At 39.6% G+C, this 26,368-nt stretch overlaps 2 protein-coding genes across 10 annotated transcripts in view; both read right to left on the bottom strand.

Moving 5' to 3' along the window:
- Positions 1 to 1,759: 1,759 nt before the first annotated feature.
- ADAD1 (adenosine deaminase domain containing 1) lies at positions 1,760 to 14,220 on the bottom strand. Its single transcript, XM_069806580.1, has 11 exons — positions 14,089 to 14,220; positions 12,497 to 12,652; positions 11,878 to 12,045; positions 11,277 to 11,345; positions 10,612 to 10,737; positions 9,568 to 9,691; positions 9,189 to 9,359; positions 7,246 to 7,472; positions 5,622 to 5,859; positions 4,969 to 5,101; positions 1,760 to 2,325 (listed from the first exon to the last, which is right to left on the bottom strand). Exons 1-11 carry the CDS (start codon positions 14,213 to 14,215, stop codon positions 2,212 to 2,214), a joined length of 1,653 nt encoding a protein of 550 aa, XP_069662681.1. The 5' UTR covers positions 14,216 to 14,220; the 3' UTR covers positions 1,760 to 2,211.
- Positions 14,221 to 15,486: 1,266 nt separating this feature from the next.
- The window catches only part of BLTP1 (bridge-like lipid transfer protein family member 1), a 126,128-nt gene continuing 115,246 nt past the window's right edge, over positions 15,487 to 26,368 (bottom strand). For all 9 annotated transcript variants that reach the window (XM_069797988.1, XM_069798079.1, XM_069798485.1 and 6 more), the window contains 10 exons: positions 25,466 to 25,616; positions 25,034 to 25,191; positions 24,320 to 24,512; positions 23,899 to 24,116; positions 23,001 to 23,252; positions 22,245 to 22,448; positions 20,593 to 20,787; positions 19,562 to 19,696; positions 17,118 to 17,283; positions 15,487 to 16,178 (listed from right to left, as the gene is read on the bottom strand). In XM_069797988.1, the coding sequence (XP_069654089.1) occupies positions 15,962 to 16,178; positions 17,118 to 17,283; positions 19,562 to 19,696; positions 20,593 to 20,787; positions 22,245 to 22,448; positions 23,001 to 23,252; positions 23,899 to 24,116; positions 24,320 to 24,512; positions 25,034 to 25,191; positions 25,466 to 25,616 (1,889 nt within the window). In that variant the 3' untranslated portion in view covers positions 15,487 to 15,961. The remainder of the gene's footprint in view (positions 16,179 to 17,117; positions 17,284 to 19,561; positions 19,697 to 20,592; positions 20,788 to 22,244; positions 22,449 to 23,000; positions 23,253 to 23,898; positions 24,117 to 24,319; positions 24,513 to 25,033; positions 25,192 to 25,465; positions 25,617 to 26,368) is intronic.

Here is a 26,368-nt window from a genome sequence, read left to right on the forward strand (position 1 = left end):
TATACAGAGAGAGTATGTGCACGCACGCACAGCCATCTATGCATGTGTATATATAGTCTCACCAGTGGACCTCGATTCTTCTCAAGTAGGGAGGGGACAAAGAGGCTGAGCTCTCAACCAGAGGCTGTTGGTGCTGTTTGTGTTCATATGCCTGTCTCTAGTCTGTGCAGCCAGCCATGTATGTATGTACAATGTACATGTGCTCTGTGTTCATGTATCTGTCGGTAATGCATCTTCAGCCTCATTACTGGAACCGCACTTTGAAATTACAGAAATAGCTGAGGAAAAACCCGGACAGAACACCTACATGCTAATATTTACTAGCCCAGTGCATTCTGCATATGCTGTTTCTTAATCAAAGAACAATCCAGATACAAAACTGGATCCATGCTGTTGTCATCAACTCATTTCTCAAGGATACAGCTACCATGCCTAGCACAGCACATGGTTTTCACAACAGAACCTCTTTCCTCCAAAGAGGGAATCTAAGTTTCATAGACGTTTTGGTTTGCTGTTCAATTAATAAAATGGCTGAAGTACACAAAAAAAGCTCAGTTACTTGTACATATTTAAGGCCTCTGGCTTAACAAAAAAAACCACCTTGGTGAGGATGTCTCAGCCAAAGTCTAAGTCCATACAGAAAAATGGTCCAAAGTGTATAAAATGCTAACACACTGTCAAGGAAATTTATTGAAGTTTTAATACCCCTGAAAAAAGGCAACACTATGCTCTAGCCTGGAATATGATGGCCATTCTCAAGCATTCTTAGAAAGGAAACATTACATGGAGCAAATATTATGTGGAGCGTGTGCCACAAAAAGACAACAAAACACCACCACACCACCACCCCCCATCTTAAAAAACCTAACAGAAAACAAAATAGCAGAACAGCAAAAAAAGTCAAGGACAAGGTTGTAACAAGTCAGTGAGTTTCAGTAACTTGAAAATCAACATAAGGCTGTCTCTAGTAAAGACTCCATGTACTAGTTAGAAAAACAGATTAGGGGAAAAAAAAAACAAAGAGGTTTTCTGTTTTAGAATCCTCTTATGATATGAAGCTGAAACATGACTACAGCACTATACTATTACTGGTGTTTGAAAACACTACCTAACAGCTTTTGTATGATATACAAAAATCAAGTAACATAATGAAAGTGTACTCTCTAGCTTAAATACACTAATGTTTCACAACACCACACAAAACCCAAGCGTGGTACTTAACAACATCCTTTTAAACATTATCATGACGTTACCATCTTCTTACCATAATTTACAAGGAAGCAACTTCCCTCTTGTTCGGCAACATTTTTCAGGTTATTATGCACGCAGACAATTTTGTGAGAACTCGTCAGTCAGTACTGATAAAGTAGTCTGTGGGTAGAGAAGTCCAGCTAATCTACAAGCACTAGCATCCAATGGCTTTTGGGGCAGCCCACAAAAGGTGAAGGAACCTTGTTTCTGGTGACTTCTATACTACAACACCATTTTGTTATTTACAGCTTTGACACCTTTAAAATGCTTTAAATCCACTACCAAAAATAGTGATTGTCACAAAACAGTTGAGTAACAGCTTGGCAATTCAAACTTTCACATGTGGAAGTACACAGATTATTTTTTAACCCTTCTACCACAAACAATATACAGTAAACTACAAGCTACTTGGCAAACCCATGCTAAAGAAGTCTTAAAATGACTAGCAAAGGATGCCTACAGATAACGCATAGATTGCCAATTTTTGTTTCTGAAAGTGATTCTCACATTGTAATACCTTTTTTTTTAAAGAAATCCCAACTTTTACTGTTTTGTTTTTGGTTTTTTTCCTTTTCTTAAAGACAGTTATGAAAAAAGCAGGGAAAAAGAAGAAATCAATACACAGCAATCCTGAAACTAACAGGAAAAAAAACATGTTAATAACTCCATGGCAGGGTGGGGGGTGAGGTGGTGGAGCAGAAATGAGGTGGCATTGAGGGGCAAAACAGAACAGATTTGCAAAGCTGTTAGATACTCCTACCCATGAGAAAACACCAACTTTTGGAAAAGACTAAACTGTTACAGATGGTTTAACAACTGCATTTCAATTGACAAGAAGCAGCTCTGGAATGATTTTCTTGCTGCAAACATGAACCCTACAGTTAAACATTTTATTAAGCAGAATTACATCTTACTGAAAGAAGTCATCCACACTGACTTCACATACAATCCACCTCACAGTCAGTCACTGAACTGTTCGATATGTGGAGACTTCACAATCCAGGATCCATAACTATGTTGCTCTAAGTAGCTTTGCAGCAAATTTTTAGCTTCTTGGTACAATTCAGATTGAATCTAAAAAAAGAAGAAGAAAGATCTTGAAAGATCTCAAGAATTATGGTTACAGAGATCTCTGTTCTTTACCACCAGCATATAATATGCACAAGCACAAACCTTGTAGAAAACAATACCTACAAATCTTACAGTTCCCTCAGTTGCTGACAGTGAGAGAAAGTGTTACAGACTCTCTCTCATCCCAATAAATGCCCAAATACATAAAAAGAATATGTTTTGAATTGTTCTGCTAAACATTATTTTTTTCGGCATCTTTTCAGTTCCAATAATATCTTTACACTGAAAAGAAACATTCAATATCATCCAATGCAAATCTAAACACATGGTGAACAGTGTTAGCAGTTCAACAGTCAATTAGCAAGCCATCCTATTTCAACGTTTTCAAGGTGATTCAAGTTTTTGAATCATTTAAAAAATGATCTCTTGCATGTTCTGACAGGAGAACAAAAAAGACATGTACTTTATAAAAGCTTAAGTTTCACGTAACAATTTTGGAAATAAGTATCTCCTGAACCAAGGAGAGGAAAAACCTGGAAGAGTAAAGAGAAGTAAGATGAGCCTACATATTTCCAAGTGTGGACAGAAGTGAGTGAACTGTGGTTAAAGCGATCAAGAATCACAGCAGCTCCTTTAAGTAATTTCTCTGTATTTTTATACCACAGAGGAAAGCCTGAGATCTAAGGCTCTCATATGATGAACGATTCCTACTTTCCTATTCCTCTATGACATAAGAATCCTCCCACAAGACTACACTGTGGTAGAAAAATATCTACACGTGGTGGGTTTGACCCTGGCTGGATGCCAGGTGCCCACCAAAGCCGCTCTATCACTCCCCCTCCTGAGCTGGACAGGGGAGAGAAAATACAACAAAGGGCTTGTGGGTCAAGCTGTCACGGGCAAAACAGACTCAGCTTGGGGAAAATTAACTCACTTTATTACAAATCAACCAGAGTAGGGTAATGAGAAATAAAACCAAATCTCGGAACACCTTCCCTCCACCCCTCCCTTCTTCCCAGGCACAACTTCACTCCCGGATTCTCTACCAACCCCCCCAGCGGCGCAGGGGGACAGGGAATGGGGTTTACGGTCAGTTCATCACACGTTATTTTCTGCCGCTTCATCCTCCTCAGGGGGAGGACTCCTCACACTCTTCCCCTGCTCCAGTGTGGGGTCCCACCCACAGGAGACAGTCCTCCACGAACTTCTCCAACATGGGTCCTTCCCACGGGCTGCAGTTCTTCACAAACTGCTCCAGCGTGGGTCCTTTCCACGGCGTGCAGTCCTTCAGGAGCACACTGCTCCAGCGTGGGTCCCCCGCGGGGTCACAAGTCCTGCCAGAAAACCTGCTCCGTGGGCTCCTCTCTCCACAGATCCTGCCAGGAGCCTGCTCCAGCGTGGGTTTCCCACCGGGTCACAGCCTCCTTCGGGAACCCACCTGCTCCGGTGTGGGGTCCTCCCCGGGCTGCAGGTAGATATCTGCTCCACCATGGACCTCCCTGGGCTGCAGGGGGACAGCCTGCCTCACCAGGGTCTTCGCCATGGGCTGCAGGGGAATCTCTGCTGCGGCGCCTGGAGCATCTCCTCCGCCTCCTTCTGCACTGACCTGGGGGTCTGCAGGGTTGTTTCTCTGACATGTTCTCACTCCTCTCTCCAGCTGCCACTTCCGTCTGTCCCAACTTTTCTTTCCCTTCTTAAAAATGTTATCACAGAGGCGTTACCACTATCGCTGATGGGCTCGGCCTTGGCCGGCAGCAGGTCCATCTTAGAGCCAGCTGGTATGGGCTCTGTCAGACATGGGGGAAGCTTCCAGCAGCTTCTTACAGAAGCCACCCCTGTAACCCCCCCTGCTACCAAAACCTTGCCACACAAAGCCAATACATTCCACCCCTCACCTCTGTGCATCACATTTTTAAGAACTATCATTAAAACCTACATTCATCACACAAAATCTTCACTCATATCAACAAAAAAGAATTCCCCACACCGAAATCAAAATAATATCATCACAAAACTGACAAAAAGTGGACAATTTACACACAATCCACCCCTCATCCCTTCACCACAATTACAACAATAAAAATTCCCCACCTGTCATGCAGCTCTTAACTCTCTAGCTGCATTCAGTCCATGTTTTGCCCGTTACCTCTCTCAATTACTATCCTTATCTCGAATTCCTCACATTGCCCGCATTCTCCATCTGAAGACTGTGGTGGGTTGACCCTGGCTGGACACCAGGTGCCCACCAAAGCCGTTCTATCACTCCCCCTCCTCAACTGGTGCCCAAATAGGGATGTGTGAAACAAATATAAAAAGTGAGATTGGAAATGAACTAATGAACAAAAAGCTCCCAATCTTTTTAATGTGAAACTATCTCATGTGAGAAAAATGGCCAGCAACCTCCATGTGCTGAGAAAAAACATGGCAGATTTTCATAGAGAATGCTTTAAGATTAATTCAGTAGATTAATTTTGCTTGAAAAACTTCAGACCATTCTCAGACAAAGATCAGAGGCAATAACAGAGACCCAGCTTTTCAGGTTAAGTCTTCAGCAAAACAGAAAGACCCCCCTGGCTATCAAACTAGCTTAAAGAGTAGCCATATTAAGACTCCTTACTAAAACTCTCCCGTTCTGTACCAGCTTACCTTAGCTTCATGGTACGTTGCAACCTGAAGCAAATCATTCCGTTCTGCTTCCTTAGCAAGCAATCTGAAACGACTGAACATTGCTGCCTTGCAAAGGCGACTTGCCATGTAAGTGCCACTTTTGAATGGCGAACTGCAGTCAAAATGAAAAAAGAATAATAAAACTCAGCAACAAATACACTACAGGTATATTGCTTTTATCATTACAGGATTTTTTTTCCCCTCTAATGCTTTGTGAATATGATCATATGATCCTACTTCCACTTCCAATGAGCAAAGTTAATGCAAATCAGCAGCTGTGAGAATTTAAACAAGTAAACCAAAAATGGTTTTCAAACTGGAATTTATCTTAACTATTTATCTGCCAATTGGTTTTATGCATTAAAACATCCACTACAACAGAAAATGGAATAAAGATATCTCAATTCAAAGAACTGTTTAATTTCACATCTTAGCACCTCACTGTAAAGTTACAAGATCTCTAAAGCTACATGTAATCACAGGATGCATTCACCTAACACAGAAGAGAATCTCTCTCATTTGGGTAATGCTGTGGCCTCCATGCATAGTTAAAAAAATGAATACTCCAATGAATCAGCACAGAACGACAGGGCTAACCATGATTTCCAACATAATGAAAAAAAATTTCTAACCTTTCAGTGGTTTTTCCACTTAACCCATCCACAACCTCCAGCGATGTGTCTGACAATGACCAATTCAAACTAAGAGACCTCTGTTGAAAGTCTGTTTGAATTGAGTGTGCAGCATTCACCAAATAAGTATGAGATCTGTTGACCAGGTAAGGCATGGGAAGCTTTGATGTAAGTGCATCATCAACACGCTGTTTTATAGCTATTTCTAGCCCTCTTGTATCCTTGCAATTTCCATTTCCTATTAAACAAAAAAAATCAGTCACATATAAAGTACATCAAACTAAAAAAGAAAAATTAAAGCAGCTAAGAATGCAGATGTTTCCACTAGTCTACATTATAATCATTTTTTCTACAGAAAACTGATATTTGGAAGAACCAGTTCAAATATTCAGTTCACAAAATAAAAATGATTTCACAATTTCTTCTCCAGAGGCATCATTATTTTCATTGGATACCTCCTTTCTGGAATAATTATTCTTCATCAACTCTTTACATTCCTTGCAGAACACACCATTAAAATAAAAGCTGCAACACAAACTTTCATGTTCTAGATTTGAAAACACACTACAGAGTTTTCTCATATTACTCCACATCCAACAGTATTTCTGACTGCCTACTAAACAAACATTGGTCCACAGTATCTCAAGGAATGGCCACAGAATTTCTATTAAATAAAAGGGCAATACATTATAGATTACATTTACTTTGAATACCATTTAAGTGAGCACATTAGAAATTTTTCCTATCGCTTTTACTTAAAGTGCCCAGACTTTCTCAGAAGGTACTGGCAGGCATTCACCAACTCTTCCAAGATCTTTTGGAGCACTTCAAAAACCTTGTTCTGTGTTAGAAAAGGAAAAGCTGGGTCATCTTCAATATCTGGGGAACTCAGACACCTGTGTACTAAGTCTCATAATACAGAGAGGAAGAAACACCTGAAAACCTTTAATTTAATTCCACCACATAAATAAAAGCTACTGAAATGAGTTCCAATAATAGTATGGTCTTCCTGACTGCCACAAAATCGTAGGAATTCACTATCACCTTGGTAATCCCTATTCCTCAACAAAATGCCTATCTGCATGAACCAATACAAAGGGGGAAGAGTGGCGCAGAGCACGGACACAAACAAAACCGAACAAAGACTTCATAGAGCTCATAAGATAACCCAGGGTGAAATTGAGCATTTTCAGTTAAATACTGGCAGTGTTCCCACCACTGCTCCATTCTACAGTTAAGTGACTAACATTGTCACCTTAAAGTCACCATTATTTGACTGAACAGTTAACAGACACAGCATTTGTCACACAATGCTTTCTCAATATCTAAAATACAATTTGTTATAAAACAATGGTGAATATCTTCTGTTACTCTTAATACATAGTAAAGGAACGACAATCTGGCAAGCTAAAACAAGCCCACAATGACAAAAGAGTGAGCATAACTGAGTTTTACATCAGGGTATTTCAAAGATGAGTGAAAAAAAAATATACACAGTACCTTTTCAGAAAAGTACTGTAATTCTTTAAAGAACCATCTTGGTTTAGTTGATGTTTTATAAAATGTAATCAAACTGGAACAGGAAAACATACAAAAAACCCACTGAAATTTGCATTAAGCTTACCTACAAGAATACTGTTTATATACACTGGTTCGATGAAGTGACTCAGCAGCGCTCCCTGAATACCAACCACTTCCCATTTTGTTAATTTGTCACTAGCGGACATACTGCTTGCTCTAACAGTTTTAGGTGGACAACAAACAGTTAGGTAAATCTTGCCTTCTATAGCAACATGGAGACTCAGTTGTTCATTAATTTCATAAGCAGATATAGATTGTGGATTGAGATGTCTAAAGTAAGACAAGAAAATGAATTTCAGTGAGAAAGTACTCTAATCAGAGATTACTGTAAAGTGGTATCTAAAACGGTTTCTCAGAAAACAGTATCAACAGATCTGGGCCTTGCAGTATGTTCAATATTTCTAAATTTTGGAAACACCACATTCAGCTGCTCAAGTAACTAGAATACCAAAATCAGTATTTAAATATGAAATAGTAATTCAACCTAATCTTAGCCATCAGTTGTGCTAACATTAAAAAAGATCAGCATACGCTGCAAACAAGCAATCGCTTTGTGTCTACTTACACTATGACAGAAGTTACTTGGAGGCTGTTCATCTTGTAAAAAAGCAGCTGTAAGGTTGGTAATCTCCGTTAAAACATAACTTATATTGCAATTCTTTAAAATATTTAAAACTAATAGATGCCAACACATCAGGGAGACAAAACAGTGACTGTTCTGAAGCAAAACGGTTTCTCCCTTAACTAAAGAGGGATAAGAAGTCAAAGCTTGAAGTTTTGAGCTAACTCTCCCCAACAATAATGTAACTTATAATGCTATGATCAAAGGTGATTTTGCTTTATTACATTATTATAAAGCACCCATTTAATTTTGGGTTAAGTAACATACTACCGCCTGTTAATAACTGGCCACATTTTGCTACTCAATGGATTACTTGAAAGCAGGTCCCTTCTAAAAACTATCTTTAAATAACTACACATAAGCAAATCTGCTGTGTTAGAAGAAAATACTTCCCAGAGTTCGTCTCAAGAAAGAGCACACCAGAATGGACAAAAAACAAGAGAAAAAGCGCTGAATCTGTGATCCGTCAACTATTATAGAGTAGCTTACAAACTGCACCCAGTCTCATCAACCATTTCCTTGTAAGAGCAGGCTGCGACACTGAAAGTAATCTAAAACCTTCTGCAATTCTAACAGGAGGGACTCCCCCAGTCAGCACAACTTGCAATGAATTGGCTGTGACTTCCAGTTCACAAGTCTGCCTTCCCAACACCGCAAATACAGTATGGAAGCCACTAGCTCTCTTGTATATATGGAAAACTTATGACAGTACAACTTTCAGGGACGTTATTCCACTGCACCACTAGAAGGGACACAAAATAACGCTGTTCATAATAACCTGGTAAACCAGCGACTGCTGCTTTTAAATGTCACAACTATTAAAAAAAACAAAACCACTTTCAGAAATTTAAGAGAAGTTATAAGTGTAAAGATAAGCATAAGACTGTATTTGTCCCATCAAGTTTCTCTCATTACCTTTTTTCTACAAAGCAGAGTAGAAGCCTATTGTTTCAATTCAAGGCTTTTTATACTCTAGTCCTGTGGTGCAAAGGATGACATGAAGTCACCACATCCACCTGCTCAGTGATTAAATTAATCATTTCTTAGTCTTTTAATAGTATCTTGGGAGGGGGGGTTAACAAGTAAGTGGGTATCCATAATAAACAAAGCATCATCCTGAAGCTATAACCCACATAAAAGTTTATCGTCATGTTGAGCTGTATCTCATACACTTATCACTACCACCCTGTACATTAAAGCTTCCAAAACATGAAAAAAATTCAGAATAGCTCCTCCCACCTTACAAACATGTAACAATGCATAATACATATTTTCCCACACTCACAACAACGTGACAACATGTTTGTCACTGCAAACAAATGAATCTTCCACCACAACATCTCTGAAAATACCAAGGTACTTACATCTGTGATTTTAACTGAGCAGTTCCTTTGGGAAGCTGATTCATGTAGAGAAAGATAGTTGTATTTTGCTTTAGGGTAAGCAGCTTTGAGCCTGGTGCTGTGCAAAATATGGATTTCTCTGTCCTTGCTGGATTTTCATTGTAGAAGAGCAAAAGATGTCTATAAAAATATCTATAAGAAACAATTAAGTAACAGTACAAGTGAAAAGCACTACTTTGTTTACAAATACATGGACATTCACATTTAATTCACAATTTGAAAACAATCCAGAAGGTACTAACTATAAAATGCAAGTGCACTTCTATTTACATTTGCAAAACTAAAACTGAGAAGAACTGGCTGCAAGAGAACTGATAACTATTTGTACACACATTCTCACCTGAGTAGAGAACGCCTTGCAATAACAATGGCATGGCTGTCATGCAACACTCTTCCACAAGGCTGAAAGCACTGACTGTAATTATATTCTCCTGTTCCTAGAGCTACAACTTCATGCTGTCCACCTAAAAAGAAAAAACATTTATTTTTACATCATTGTGGTGGGACAGCCTTGTCTGGCTGCCAGGTGCCACCAAGCTGCTCTCTCACAGCCCCTGTCCCCCAGCAGGTTGGAATCTATGATCTTAAAGCTCTTTTCCAACCTAAACAATTCCATGATTCTATGAAAAAACAAAATGAAAAAGCTCGTAGGTCAAGGTAAGGACAGGGAGATGGCTTGCCATTTACCATCATGTGCAAAATAGACTCAACATGGGGAAGATTAATTTATCACCAATTAGAGCAGGATAGTGAGAAACAAAACCAAAACTAAAAACACCTCCCCCCTACCCCCTCCTCCTTGGCTCAACTTCACTCCTGACTCTTCTACCTCCTCTCCTCCTGGCCTGAGTGGTGCAGGGGTATGGGGAAGCATCAGGTCCTGACGCTTGGTCTCTGCCACTCCTTCCCTGGTCCAACACGGGCTCCCTCCCGCAGGATACAGTCCTTCCCACCAGCCGCAGTTCTTCAAGAACCGCTCCAGCGTGGGTCCCTTCCACGGGCTGCAGTCCTTCAGGCACAGACTGCTCCAGCGTGGGTCCCCCACGGGGTCACAGCTCCTGCTAGAAGCCTGCTCCTGTGTGGGTTCTCCATGGGCTGCAGCTTCCTTCAGGGCATATCCACCTGCCCTGGCCCATACTGGTCTATACATACAGCCTTACTCCTCTTTGAGGCAGCACAAGGAAATGCTTATGTAGGTCTTGAATAGTTGCATGACTGTAGCATAATTATGCATGTGACAGAGCCATCAGAACAGAGTATTTCAAAGAAGGAGACCCACCCTTTACATTTATTAAGGATCAGAAATGCATTAATCAAGGGTCTCTGGCAACACAAACAGCCTAGGTTTTCCACTCCCCAATACTCACGATCAAAACAGACTTGCCTTTTTCAATGATGAAGGCAGCCAGTGAACTGCCACAACTTTGGTACTCAGGATGTGTGGTAGTCAGCCTGTTAAATACTTCTCCAAGTGTCTGCGAAAGCTTTTGATATATAAGCTGTCCTCTTTCTAAATAAAACAATAAAAACCAGCAAGACACAAATTTGCAGGGGAGGGAAAACAGACATGATCAACCACTTGACAAATTAGAACTGTAAACACATGGTAAAAGCACTATCAACACATGCTTCTGGGATTCTGAAGATTATCAAGATGAACATGAATAAATAAAGGACAAGTACACCCGAACAATTTATGCTTTTATTATTCATGACAATAAATCAGGGATATGGATCAAGTTTGATCAACTACTCCACACAGCGTTTCAAGTAAGGACAGAAATACTGTTTCTATTTCTGTCACCAGTTCACCACTTAAATTCAAGCAATTTGCTGAAGTTTGACCATTGGTTCTACAAATGGACACATCTCCTATTTTAGTGACACTAATTCTTATTGCATTCTTCAAAGAGGTTTAAAATAACAGCAACTTCATAGAGATCACTAAAAGTATTAAAAGAAGAATTAAAAAAAAACGCAAATTAAAAAAAAAAGCAAGCATTTGCTGGCTAATTGGAATCAATACAGAAAAACAAGACTATTCCTTACCAAAACAGATCCTTGAGGCGCGAACACAGTTTGCTGGAGTTTGGGGCTCAGCAGGAGTATAGAGAGGATCTAAGAATTTAACAAAATATCAAACTGGGATGGACATTCCAAGTTTCAAAGCATGGATCTCACACTATTTCCATCAAGTTAAAGTTTCTAATTCTCTAAGAATTTTTTTTTCTGACTTTGAAGTCCTTGTAAGCATAGAACTATTTAGACAGCCACCCTTAAAAGAAGATAAACGTTATGGTAACTGAATTCTTTTGAAAGTAGTAACTCAGTGTTGAAGCCTTTTAATCATAAAATTCAAAACCACTTAGGATCAGCTTCATGTTGCTGTTACCTAGTGAGTAGCAATTCAAGTGCAACAGCAACAAACAAATTAATTCCTTCAGGAATCTCCACTCTGGGCTACAAACTGATGCAACTCCTCATACTCAAAAGACAAAGGAAAAAACCAGTTTGCTCTGTCCAAAGGATTCAAGAAAACCGACAGAGGCCCTGATACGGAAGCATTTAATAAAACTACACAGAGATTTTGCATAGGAAACCTTTAAGCCAAGCTTTTCAAATTCTAAATAGGTGTTGCTAGAATATTTACCTGACTTTTCAGAAGCCTTCACCCCTGTATACTCCAAGTTAAGTAGCTCATCAAGAGCCAGTTTAGCTGCATTTAATCTAGATTCCTTCTTGTTTTTTCCCAGTCCAGTCTTGTAGCAAACACCATCTACCACAGCACAAAAGGCAAAATAAGGCCTTATGATATTGCCTTTAAAGAAGAAAAAAGAAACCCAAACACAATTAGTGAAATTATTTTAAGGTACTTTTATCCATAGCTTTATGTGCTTATATTCATTCCAAGGACAAGTACAAGACAAAAAGACAATTTTAGCAAATACAAATCAAACCTTTCACTTCCAGAAGAATTGTAGCAGCTTTCACTTTATGCACTTTTCACAAAGTTCTGGTAGCAGCCAGAATTTTATACAACTCATCTGATCAAATTCTGTAGTAATTAATTATGAGACACAGCTGTGTGGACAATAACAAGGGCAGCCAAAAAGCAACATATGTGTAGGGTAGTACAACCAACAGTTTAAAAAAAAAAAACAAACAAAAAACCCCATCTGTATTAGTGCCATCAATACTAACTGCAGAATGCCAGATCATCTCAAGGACAAGCAAATATTATTTTACTTAAGAAAAGAAGAAGTATTTACCTGCCACACTAGTTTCTTTCAATTCAAGTTGTAAATGGTGCATTTGTGCAAACTGATGCAAGGCAGATACTGGGTTTATTACCCCCTGTTCATATCTTGCAATAAACTCCTCTAGGTCTTTCTTTGGAGGAAGTGCTGATAATGGTGGGGGATGGGCTGCTTTCAAAAGAAAAGGTTCTGAATCAAAATTAAGAAAAGAACTGAACACACTGACAGTTTAAATCTGTTTACAATAAATGCTTTTTTGATGCTTCTTAGAAGAAGAAAAAGCAAAACATTTACTCTAGAGCAGTACTGGCTTTGTACTGAATCCTACATTAACAACACCAGCAATTCTGAAACAGTGTGTACCTCCTCTTTTAAAAGTATCAAAGCATTGAGTACTAAATCCATTAACCTCTGAATACAGACAGACATTACATGTAAATACAACATGTATTCCCCCTCCCCTGCAAACCAGCCATCAACTGAAAGTTGCTGATGGCAGATTAAAAACAATGGAGCATATGGTTTTTTCACACAAAACTATGAAGCAGTGAACACCCTGTCGTAAAACACTATAAAAAGTTTAGGCAACCACACACATTATTCAAAAAGCAGATAACTCATTCAAAGAAAAAGAAACCCACCCACAAAGAGCTGCCTAATACAGAGACAGCGCCTCTAGCTGAAGTGGCCAGGACAGAACATGGGGAGAGCTGCACTGCACACCCACCCTGACCCTCCAGGTCCTCCCCACGCCCATGATTAACCACACTGGGAACCAGGAGAGCAGGTGGGTGGATATTTCATCTGTCCTAGCACAGAGCCCTTAGGCTCTTCAGAGGGCAATATGAAGCAAGTTAGTCAAGTCATAAAAGACTTCTATAAATTCTGAGGAGTAGTCTTAAGGCAAACCCACACTTCTGAGTTTCATTCAAAATACAAACTTTTTCAAGCAGCACACTATATCTGGACAGTTGTCTTTGACTTGGAGATCTCCTACAGAACAACCAATTAACATTTCCTGCAGCATCTACTTCTGTGAAGGATCGGTGTGTTCCGTTAGCTCTGAGAGAAAAAAATGAAATCTTTTTCCCTGTATCAACTCTAGGATGGACAGGTTACCATATACTCAGGCACAAGTATCTCCCAGCCAAGAAGAACTAAAGTAAACTAAGTTCATAAATAGGTGACTTCACCTCAATACAACTATTTGGCGAGACAGAACTCAAAAACATCCCAGGACATCTGGAACCGCAGTTAAAACTTCTTCTATGAAAATTCATGAAGCAGCACATGTTCTATATTTTGGCAACCTCTACCACACTTTTAATGTGTAACTTGGAATTTATAATTATGAAACGCAGCAGACTATATAGCCCACCCTACAAAAAAATCTTACTCTAACAAACTTCCAGTAAAGGACATAGGAAAGAAAGGAACAAGGTCGAGCAGATGCTAAAGAAGTCACTTAAGAAAGTACAACGGTAAGAAAAAGCAGCAGAGGGTCGCAACCTTTCAAAAAAGAGAAAAATCACAAAGTTACTTATTCACCAACATCAACAGTGTATTTTAATAGCTAATCTCAGTATACAAACAGAGACGTATACCTGGATTTTGTGTCACCTTTGGTACAGCGCACCTCTCAGAAGGTGGAAGTTTTGGCCTTACAGACTGAGAAAGCACCTCTGAAGGTGGCTGCCTAGGAGCCCGAGCTGGCGAAGTCGGCTTTTGCATGGAGTCAGAGGGGGGTATTCCAGCACTCTGACACCAGCTGCTGCTGCTAGTCATTTTGGATCAACCTAAATAAATTTAACAGTAAAGTTACGAGATGTTTTCTCCGTTTTTCTTAGTTAAGCCGCTTCCCCGCACACCGGAGCAAAAGAACCAAGAACCCAGCATCCTTCCCATCCCTCCCCTTCCCCAGCCGGCACCGCAAGGTTCGGAGCCCCTTCTCCAGTTAGTTAACCACCTTCCCCACGCGTGATGCCCCTCTGCGCCTCGTCTTGCCCCCGGCTCCAAGAACGACAACCCCCCAGCCGGCTCTGCGGGGAGCGAGGCAAGAACTAAAGCAGCAAAGCTGATCCCTCTCAAGTTTCCAGGAGGAGCTAGCACTGGAGCAGAAGGCTTTAGTACCCGCTCTCCTCTCCGCTCCCTGTGCTGTGAGAAAACCCACACCTGCCGGGCTCGGCCGCCCGGGCGGTGCCGCAGAGTTTACACCCGACGGGCAGGTGGAGCTCGCCTGAGGTAAATGGAGGGAGGAGGCGCGGGGCACCTGCCCCCTCTCGGCCCTGAGGGGTGCGCTCCAACGGCCGAAGCGCAAAGCCGTCCCTCAGCTGCCACCCCCCCTCACCGCCAGCATGTTAGGGGCGGCGGCGCCTCCACCCGGCCCCTCCATTTCGTCGAGGGAAAAAAGAGGGGGGGGGATACCTCCGCCGAGAGCCCCGCTGCCCGCCACGGCGCGGCGCGGCCGAGGGAGAACGCCAGCCCCCTCCTTGGCGCAGCAGCGGCCGCCGACCGGCCCCCACCCCACGCTGTCTGGTCGGTTTCCCGTGCCACCCACCGGAGCGAAGCGGCAACCGGGAGCGGCGAGAGGCGTCACGGGCCGGCATCGGCTCCGCCGGCCGCAGCCGCGCCCCGACCCACTTGCGGCAGGGGCACGCAGCGGTGAGCGGGGCACGGGGAAGCACCGGCCGGCGGGGCCGGCGTCGCCGTTGCCGCCGCCGCCGCTTCCTCCCGGCGGCTGGGCGCCGGGTAGGGCTGCTCACAGTTTCCTAGCGGTCGGGAGCAGGAGCTGGCGGCGCCTTGTTCCAGCTGCCCGGGGGAGGCGAGGGGGGAAGGCCGGTTTCCCGCCTTTGGGGTGTGAGGCGGCCCCCGCCTCGCCCCTGGCGTGTGGAAGACGCGCCTCAGCGTAAGTGATAATTCGATGCAAAGCTACACTTAAAAACGCCTTTTTTTTTTTTTTTTTTTAATCAAGGACGTTGAAACAACAACATCAAAAAGCCCTGTACAGTAGTTAAATTTTATTACAAGTGTAATAAACAATGATTTTTAGCACTAAGGCAATCACAGTTTCATAAGTTATATATATATATAATTTACACAAGTCTACATTGACAAATCAATTACCGGTCACATCAACGAGGGGTTTGTGTTATGGCAAATAAAGTTTATGAAAATTCACAGTTAATCTGCAAGTATTTTAAAGATGCAGGAATTGTATTGCACATGATAAAACGGAGGGCGCTGAGGAGCAGATTTACAGTGTTCCAGCTATTCCTTCACAGAATATACATTGGTCATCATCATGCAGTAACTTCAAATACAGAATGGTATCATGTACCACGGTAAACAGTTACTCACAATGTAAGTTTTAAATAGAGTAGCAAAAAGCTGTTAGGTTTCTCTTTAAACCATATTTAAATTCTTACAATAAAACACTTTGATAAAATCAAACGGAATTACGGTTGTCACATTATACTTCTAGTATTCTTCTTTGTCTTTTCCTTTCTTTTCCTTCTCATCCTGTAGTGCAGTACCAAGTTTCTTTATAAGGACTGACAAAACTTTGTCCAAAGGATCCATGACACCACGCTGCAGCCACTTAGGAATAGTAGTCCTTGCATGGTGAAAGCCCAGCTTTTGGAGGATGTAGTCAACGCCAACAGGATCAATTTTTCTCCCAGTCCAGGATATTAATCTAAAAAACAATAAATAGGGGACTCAATCTCAAATATATAAAAAGAGCAACTGGCATTTGTATGAAAAAACATCCATTTTTAACACTGTTACTTCTGACCAGCTTAAGTCCAACAAGCAAACATGGGTTTCGAACTTAATTTATACAGATGAGCTGAAGATGACCAATGGAACATGCTCTCAAAGAGGATGCTCAAGGAGGCAAAAAAACCAGACTGGGCTGCCTCCAGATCACATTTAAATTGATTTATTATTACTGCCAACACAAAATGTTGCCAACAGTCAAGATTTGTTTGGCCTGGGTTGATGTGTTGTTTTGATACGTGAATGAACACAGGTGCTCCAGCAGTGTCAGCAGAGGTTAAAAAACAAACAGACCCTGACATACAGAAAAGTCATTTTGTGTGATTGAAAGTGTGTATTGAGAGCAGTGAGTTGCTGCTATACATGCTATTCTTCTGTGCTAAGTTTAAGCTGCCATATAGCAACTAGTATATAGTGCTTTTTTATTTTAAGGTGACTGCTTAAAGAAGAACTAAAACGAATACTGAAAATGGAAAACTGCAAGATTAAAAACCATGTGGCAGAAAATGGACTCTTGTAGGACAGAGTGAAACAGTCATCTGTGGTCCTTAGTGAGTTTAATTTTACTGTATGCTAATTTTGAAGAGCCTCCAACAGTATCTTTAATCTGCATAAATTCTAATCTAGAAGTAAACTGACGTAATAGATAATTGTGTTACCCAGCTTCGTCATGTCCTGGAGCAGGTATCTTTCCCTAGCAGCGCTAGTAGCCAAAGACAAATGCGTTAACAGCATCCACACGATTGATCCTCTTAGCAGCTGAACAGCATCAGTGTGGAAACACTTGTCGTTTGCAGGACAGTACCCAGAGATAAAATGCAGAGAGAAGGAGACTGTAGATAAGGCTGCTTGTTACCTGAGCGTAGGTTCCAAATGCCAAGTATTGCACATAAATTCTCTCCAGTCGACTGTAGTGTAAGTAATGCTTTCCTCTGCCTCTTTGTCAGTGGAGCTGTCCTCAATAACACCAACGGAGTTTTTCTGCCCTGGACGAGCAGCCAAAATGCGAGGAGGAAAAATTGCTACAAAGTGGAGAGAGGAAAAACCCCATACCAGTCAGTCATGAGCATCTCACTTGAATTCTCTTTGTACATCATTTAAATAAAACAAAAGCACAAATCTCAGAAAAAAAAGAGAACCACTTTGTGTTTCAGTATTACAGAATTTCTGGCAAACAGCTTTGGTTTGAACAAAGTGCTAGTAAAAAATATCCTACGAAAACTGTAATAGACACTGGATAACACTGGAATGTGGGATTCTTCCTTCTCTCTGCCGGCCCAAAGCATCCATATACAGGGGCTTTCTTTCAAATTCAACAAAGCACATCGCATTCCATAAGCAAAATTCAGACATGCTCCTAGTTTAGAGAATTTTTTTAGACTGACAGAGTAGTTAGTCTCTGAGGAGGAAGATGGTGGCGGAATAGTTGAATTAAATCTTTGTCCAAAGGCATCAAGGGGACCCGAACACATGTCTTGAGTTTTACGTCCTGGGATACAGAAAAGGAACAGCAGGACCTTCTCCTCCAAACAACGTATTTTATAAAATAAAAACAAATCTGTGAATTTGGATTGAATTTTGATTTAAGATATCTTGAAAACAAATTTTTTGACAAAGTTCAACCAAAAATAGTTATCTTCCCTTTTTGTTAGTTTCTGCACTTGTTGGTCATTTTACTATAAAGTGCTTTTAGAAAGCACTCCTAGCTTTGTTGTACACAATTACACATAAAGAAATTTTGATACGTTAGTTATAAACTTTCAAAATACTGAATTTAATGTGTTTTACATCACATAAGGGTTACATTTATACATCACGTCATGTTACATCACATGAATAAATGTAACATCACAGTAATAAATGCAAACTACTATGCACAACACAATTTCACACACACCAGAAAAACAAAATATGCGACTTTCACTATAGTAGTAACTCATCGTTTACACATATGTTACTGTGTTACATTACTCTTGTGGCAGCCTTTAAAGAAAAATGTATAGAAATGAGAGTCTAGAGTAGGATTGCTGTGGCAGAATGTGGAAAATTATAAGATCAGAAGTTGTAAAACAAATAAGCAGCTTTTAATTTCAGTAATGACGTCTCTTCTGATATAATACGGAATTATATAATACTTATAGTAAATGTAACATCTGAAATAATTTTATCGATAATCAACAGTGCTGTTACGATCTTTTCCAAATCTTAATTAGTTTAGTAGGGTTTAGATGCTCGTGGCAGCAATTACTTGTAAAGCATTAAAGCCACTAGGTGATGACCTTCCCTTCAACATGCAGGTAATCGTAGAGTGCAGTCAGTCATTCAGTACTGCACTGTTTATTCACTCTAAGTCTGCAACAACAAAAATCACTCTGTGTTTGGCACACTTTACGTAGACATCAAACTCACTTGTCTTCAATTTGCTCTTCTTAGCGAAGACCACATATTGCTTAAAAATGCATGTGCCAAATTCGAATGCTGCAACTGAACATACTCGTGTGGAAAAGTGAAGCATTCTGAAGTCAGAAAAAACCATGTCTCTAAAGAAACTCCACTGATGAAAGGACTGCAATAAAAGTAATGTAGCTTTCTAACAGTTTTCATCTGCATGTACCATCTTACAAAAAGAAAGTTAAACTAAACACCAGCTGTCAAAATAGGAGCAAGATTATGACTTAGGCAGAAGCTCATCAGTAGTGGGTAAGGAACAGAAATCCAGGAGTTATCTCTGTTCTCTGCAGCATACTGCACATAGGTGCTGCATTGGAGGTGACTGAACTGGTTTTGAACAACCTGCTGTACCTGCACAGTGCAGCAAAGTGCCACGCAGAGATACTAGTACAGCTCCTGGCACAGTGGTGGCACGTCAGCCTAGTGACACCACGAGGTTTGTAAGTGTGTATGCAAAACTACTCTGCTTCCAGTCCTACAGCAGCTGACTTAAAATCAGCTCAAGTTATTTCCTGGACGATGTTGCACTTTCCAAGAAGTGCCAAAATACATCTTGACTTTCAGTCTAAAATAACCCAGAAAAAACGTTTTGCTATTGTGTAGTTAAGTTTCACTTATCAGTGACTGAAAAAGAGGTAACTATCATTTCATAGCATTAAGCCCAGATTTCAAGAACGTTTAATACTACTTCTGTTGATTTCAATGGAAGCAAAATCAGGCTTAACTTTTTTGAAATTAAATCCATTTTTAACAAGTCAATTCCATTAAAAAATATGGAGATACTTACCATCAAAAAGTTTGACAACTGCAGATTGTCAGACAAGCGTTACCTTATAAATAACAACTTACCTTTTTCTTTTTCTTTTAGGTAAGCAGATACCAAGTCATGCAGAAACATGATCAATTCAGCATCCATAGTTACACAAATGTGGTCTGTAAATTCAGTTACTACACTGCATTCCACCTTTGGTTTAACACTTGTATCTACAGTCAGATAAAAATAGTATTAATACCCTTATAAGTACAGACAGTACACACGAAAGTACACAGAATTCGAATACAAATCATTTTCAAATGACATTGCTGTTACTGCACCAGAGACTCAAAAGAGAAGAAAGACCACAATTAACATCTGCGTTGAGCAGCCTCAACATTTTTTAAACAGTTTTCCCATCACAGTAACTTCTGGTATTTTATAAAGGATGTTGAAAATAAAGAAATACTACCAAGCAGCAACCTGGATCATCCTCAACATGGAAAGTCAACCTAGAGCAGTATCATTAGCTTGTGCTGTGCTAACAGTGCATGATTTTAGACAGTAAGAAAAGCTGATAGCAGATTTTGCTAGTTTGGCTATTAAAAAAACAACTAAAACCCAACGGGTTGACTTATCTAGCAGTATTGTCCAGGAGCAGGTATGGAGTAAAACCACAGCTCAGCCAAGATAAACATCTACATTAATGTCTTATACCTTCACAAGTCTTATGTCCCACCAGTTCCAACTGCAGTCTGAAGATACCATTTTGAAAACGAGCATAAAATTTAGGTACCTAGCTCATATTCCCTTTGTCAGAATGGCCCTCCTCTTTAACATTTTAATAAAAATAAGAAAGTCAACCCCCTAAAAACAGCCAACCTAGCTGAAATGTTCATATTCATTTCTCTTAGTAAGTTTTTTCTACAGTGACCAGTCTCTGGACTAGATCTTCACTCTCTCAACAGAATTCCCTCTACATTTTATTATGAAATGGTATGCTTTCTTGCAGATCTGCAGTAATTCTCAGATTAAATCCTCTTATCAGCACGGTAGCTTTGTATTTAACCCCTCATTTACGAGAAATAGCTTTGGATCAAGAAAAAACAAATTATGTTTACTGCACCTTGTAACGAAGGCTCTTGGGGCTCTTGAACGTGAATAGATTTGAAATCCAGCTGCATTCTCGGCAATGCAAAGATGGTTTCAGTTTCATGGTTGTAACTGGAGCCACCTCTGAAGCCACTTAGCAAGCTTGAGCTTTTCACTGTTGTGCTGCTCTCTGGGTTGTTAGCATCCACATTTCGAAGCAGGTTTAACTCTACATGGACAATGGGAAATTCCTGAATTCAGTAGTCTTTATTAAAAAAAGGTTCTTGTCAGCACAAAGCGTGACAAATTTTCACAAAATGCATGTCATAATTAAGAAGGGGGGAGCAAATAAGTGTCAGTACCATAACATCTAAGCACTTTGTTAGTTTTTTGGAAGCTTAAAATCCAAATTTTATTCCTCTGACCACCCTATCACAACTCTGTTCTAGTAATGAGCTTTCAGTTAAGATATAGACCGTATGGGTTCAAAGTGTGCCCTTTATGTTTGAAAATATGGTAGTACTTAAAATGAAAAGAAATGTTTCTGATTAATACAGGTAATACCTAAATTCACTGAGGCAGCATTGCTGTCAGAAATCACTGTTGACCAGGAATCCAAATCTGTCACAAGACTTTTACCACAGTACACATACAACAACCGGAATTAGTTTCCAGTTCTTAAAATTGTGACAAGACAAAAAAGTTAAGAAAGGTTACTATTTCATTGTAAAACTGCTGGTGTATGATTACTATGAAGATCATATCCTTTATCCTGCTCCCAAAAGCATGGCTACAAAAGGTCCAACAATTAAATGTTGTTGTTTATATACTTAAATGCTCCGGATGTAGCAAAACAGGGCTGCATAAAAACATGTAACAGACAGCGCCTCTATTTATGAGCTTCAGCCACTACAACCTGTTGTGTCTTTCAAAAAAAAAAAAATATTAGTATAGTATATCAATAATTTTAAATGTTTTTTTTTCAAGAAACTATCATCTGCTCATTTCTCACTATATGCTGTATTCTGCTATTCACCCTTTCACAGAAATGCTACTGGTATCATCTACTGATTCTATGGTTTGTGAGTGAAATAGCAACAGCTGTATTTTAAGATTTCTTTTAACATTATCTTGAAAGTTTTATTTTCCAATTAGCAATGATTTAAAGATACGAGTCAAAATGTTTTAAGGCCTAGAAGCAGCTGAAGGTTAAACAGCTTTACGCAGATGAGTAATTTTGAAATGTTAGTCGTAAATGGTAACAGAAGCCTAAAATATATTCCCACTTCAACTTAATCCATATATCCTTCATATACAGTGAAATATATCCTCACATTACAAGATCACAACTGGACATGAAACAAGAACTTTTTTTGCATATATAATGAAAGAGGAAAAGACTAAAACTATTGCAATGCCAGATACATAAACGTCCTGTACACTAACAGAATGTTTTTGCTTTACTGCAGTTTGAAAAAGGACAGCTCAGTAACACTTCCAGCTGTTCAGCATATTGCTATGCTTCGTTCCACAGTTCACCATAAGGTTCTCAAGTAGGAACAACTTCCATTATCTCAAATTCCCTTCTCCCTGTAGCCCACTTGAAATTTAGCAGCTTTTAAACAGCCCAATCTGCACTGCCCAGCCAGCAGAGCAATCCCAAAACTTAATGAACATGAATCTAACCTTCATTCCTTGTGGCTGTAACATAATTGAACCACTCTTTCACGCTGGCAACTCCATGTGGGGGGTTTTCGTGGCGGCGCCTTGTTATCTTTGTGATTGTTGCCATAGGGCTTTCGAGGGCTCCACACGGTTTGGTGACCATAGTGTTATGGCCCAAATGAAAGTCCAGGGTTTGTACGATATATGTGGAGTGTTCACTAGTACCTGCGTTGCAAGTGTGGGTGGCATGGGGTAAGAGAGAAAAAAAATGGAAAAAGCAGCTTGGTAAGGGTAGTAGGATTTCTCCTTTCACAGGTATTTAACATGAATAATTAGTAGCCAGTGGCATTAAAAACTGGCATAAAGCTTGCAAACAACAGAAAAATCAAATCCTCAGTAGCTACAGACAGTAAAAACTTCTCAATATGAAGCCAAATATAAGCAATACGACCATCAAAATTCATCATACAGAAACAAAGGACTACATAAACACAGACATGCTGTTAACAAGGCAGACAATCCACTTTGTAGGCATATTATGAGGGACATATCTAGTATATTTGAAAAAGTACTTTGCATTATTCCACAAAGAAAGCAAACTGGGTAGAGATGGAGAGGGAACAGATCATTATTTTAGGTAAGTGGTATATTTTGGGGAAATAATCTTGATTAAGACTTAAAGAAAATAAGTTTTTCTTTGATTTCTTCTTATGTATCAATAACTTCTATAAATTCCTTTAAATGAGTTTTAAGAATGGAGGAAATGGTTTAAATTACCATCTTCCCAAACTTTCTGGGCTTCTGTCCAAAATGCAATATTGGGTTCTTCAAGGTGAAATAAGGCCCACGATTTTGAGCGGAAATTAGGTCCATGAAAACAAGCCAGTGTCATATGGTTTCCGTGCAGGCTCATGGATCCTCCAAACTGCATTCCATCTTCCGGCAATGGCATCTGAAATAAGGATATATGGCACCCAGATACCACTTTCAAAACTCCTGGCCAATGGCGATGATGGGCTGCATCCAAGACTAGAAAGTAAACATGCAAGAGTAAGAACAAACTTTAGGAAAGAGAAATATACAGGAAGGATTAGTGCCATATCTATATTTTTAATAAAATGTGGAATTATGAGTGATATTTTCTAATCTATTTTATTGACACTGTTTCATTTTTGTGGTCTAAGGTGGTTGTAGCTTAACAGTACCTGAACAAGCATACTTGGAAATCAATGACTCATTGTGTTCAGACAAATGATGGTTTCAGCTCATGATTAATAGAAAGTAAGAGTAACATCACACTTCCACTGCTACTCAAAGTAGAAATGTTTTTTTATGAAATAGACTTCAAAACAGACTTTGAAAACTATTTCAACTCTATTGAAATAGTTTGAAAACTGCAAAAAAGATTTTTTTATTTTTTAAACAAAAATGCATTTTAACTAAAACCCGAAAATAAGATAATCTAAGTCATTATTGTACCCCAGGTCTAGCAGGGTGCTCGAGACATTTGCATTCTTCATTGAAAGGTTATTGCCAGCTGAAATTTACAGGAAAAATGTACTGAAGATACTATTTCAAGTCAAATAGATATCTTTGCATGTATAAAGTCGCTCAGATGAATTTTTGCAATTAAGGCATCCTATTTGGGAAGTATACTATTTTTTGTATGACTTACATTGCTCATGTGAGCTTCTCTCTAAGTTGTTGGCCATTGTCTTGGGAGGGAGATAAGGAACAGGTCCCCAAGTGGACAAAGCTCGCTTGCTTGTATCAAACTGCTGAGTAAAGAACTCCTGGAGTTTCATTCCTATTTTTATTAGGTCTGGTGTAGTTGATCTTGAAATCATCACTTGGAAGATATCCCATTTCAAGTCCCCATGGACAAATATCTCACTAGATATTAAAAATAGCAAAAACATTAGCAGTTGATCTGTTTCCTACTGACAACAAGAAAACCCCAAACAAAAACCACCAACGAACCCTTTGCTTTCTAGCAGATGCTTACATTTTTGGTTAGCAATACTGGACAGAAGACATATAGGCAGACATTGGCCTTATCAAACATTACACATTTTAAACACAAGGAGTAGTATTACCTTTTATCAGAGATGCTCGAGTCCAAAGCATTATACAGATTAATTTTCCATTCATCCTGTAGTTTAAGATCAGCATTACTGAAGATTCCCATTAGGATACTGGACCCCATATAGTCCACACGTGCTTCAGTAGAACCCATGGTAATTTGAATTTTATGACTGGGCTGCTGGTTTGGGTGTTCAGAAATATGAGCTGAAATGGAACCAAAGTGATACAGAAATACAGCATTAAAGATAAGAAAAACTATTTTTCCAGTGATATCACACTTATGCCATCCACATGAAACAGAGGGGCTGAGAAAGCACTGGTTTTTTCAGATTCATGAGGAGGTCACGACTCTGGTGTACACCAGAACACCCAGCCTCTTTCCAAAGCCAGTTTTACATTTCCCAGATCGTAAGCACTTGTGAAATTCTAGGAGGAGCTGAAATGCTATCAAATCTTTCAGTTGGCATTTGTCCGGACAGCTGAAGGGGGCTGGAGGGTTGCACAACTAGGTAGTGTAATTTTAGAGAACCCTGCGACTGAATCAGCCCCTGATCAGAAGGCTATCCCTTCAGTTCAAAGTGTGTTTCATAGTCAGAATGCACAAGTAAGAATCCAAAGTTTTTATACACTAGCAGATTCACAAAGCAAGGTACTGTGTATATTCTTTAGTTTTTCACATTTATTGTCTAGAGCATATAGTAATACCAGGCAGCTTTCCAACTTACCCACCATCTCCAGGGTATTAACATCTATGGTACCTCCAACAACTCCCCCTCTGGAGTCCAACTGTGATCTTCCCAAGCCAACAGACATGCTAATTTCCCTATCTCTGCTGCTACCCACAGATAGACGACCCTGGCTTTTCAAACCACTGGTGGTCCACCTAGAAGAGAGGTGAAAATAGACAACAGTTTTCCATGCTGTCGAAAGAGAAACTGAAAATTATTTACTGTAAAGCAGTAAATAACATAGGCATATGTGACTTCAGGATTAAGCATCTACCAGTATTCATGAGGGGCTTCACAGTTCAAAACTGGAAAATTTAGGATTTTAAAGCTAGAAGACAAGAGGCTGTTAACAGCCTGTGGGGAAAACGTCTTTTTGCCCCCAAAACAACACCATCTGTTAAAACATCATTGATCTTGTTTTATACTTACGTAGTATTGCCCATTACATTGCTCATATTCATTTGAACATTTAATTGTTTTAGGTTCATAGCAAATACAACCAGTGTTTCCCACGGTGTTCCTTGCTGGCTTCCAGCTTTATTTGACTTATTAAATGGAGTTGATGTTTTTGAGAGAGTATCTAAACAAAAAAGTAGACAAAAATTTTAATTATTCCACATGCTAGGAAAAACTGGCAGAATATATCCATTCTACATATTACAAAAGGACAGACTACCACTGTATTTAAGGAGCACCACAAAACTACGAGTGAGGATAAGTGGGAACTAGAGGATTTGCAATATGCATTGCTTTAGTTATCATAAAAATTGACTCATTTTACACATTTATTTTTACTAGCATCTTTAAGAGGAATGATTTTTAATTTGCAGTCAGTCATGCAAGAGCGTATTTGAAACTATTTAGCTATTTAAAAATACCAGTGTATTCAGAAAATGAATTATTAGTATTTGAATATTCAGGTAGCAGTTATCTGCACAAGTGCCAAGTCAGAATTTCAAGTATTAGGGTTTTCCTTGCTCTTCTCACAAAAACCCTGGCAATACACTTATAAGCCTGTGCAAAATTGCATTTCCTATTAACAAACCACTCTACCAGCCATAAATCCTTCTCCAACTGTGTCTTCTCCTAAAAAACGATCACATATAACATCTTGTTTGCATTCGAAATAGACAAAATACCTGTCCTTTCTTTTCTCACAGATAGTTCCTTGACTAAAATAAGTACCATACTTCTAAATCTCCTATCTATATCTAATGCCATAATGTCGTGGTTCCACACAGCCAGTGCTACACTGCTGTAAAATACAATACAGTAACATTTGAAGTAAAAGAAAGTAAAAGTTACTTTATTTCTTATATAGAAACTATCCTT

Source organism: Haliaeetus albicilla, chromosome 1, assembly GCF_947461875.1.
Source record: "Haliaeetus albicilla chromosome 1, bHalAlb1.1, whole genome shotgun sequence".
In the NCBI taxonomy this organism is placed as follows: Eukaryota; Metazoa; Chordata; class Aves; order Accipitriformes; family Accipitridae; genus Haliaeetus; species Haliaeetus albicilla.

Excerpts from the sequence above, each read along its gene's own strand:
- ADAD1 (XM_069806580.1), bottom strand. The coding sequence starts at position 14,215 with ATGCAAAAGCCGACTTCGCCAGCTCGGGCTCCTAGGCAGCCACCTTCA. Across the intron at positions 12,653-14,088 it reads AAAGGTGACACAAAATCCAG|CCCATCCCCCACCATTATCA; the intron begins GTATACGTCTCT and ends TTTTGAAAGCAG. Across the intron at positions 9,360-9,567 it reads GCAAGGCGTTCTCTACTCAG|ATATTTTTATAGACATCTTT; the intron begins GTGAGAATGTGT and ends TGTTTCTTATAG.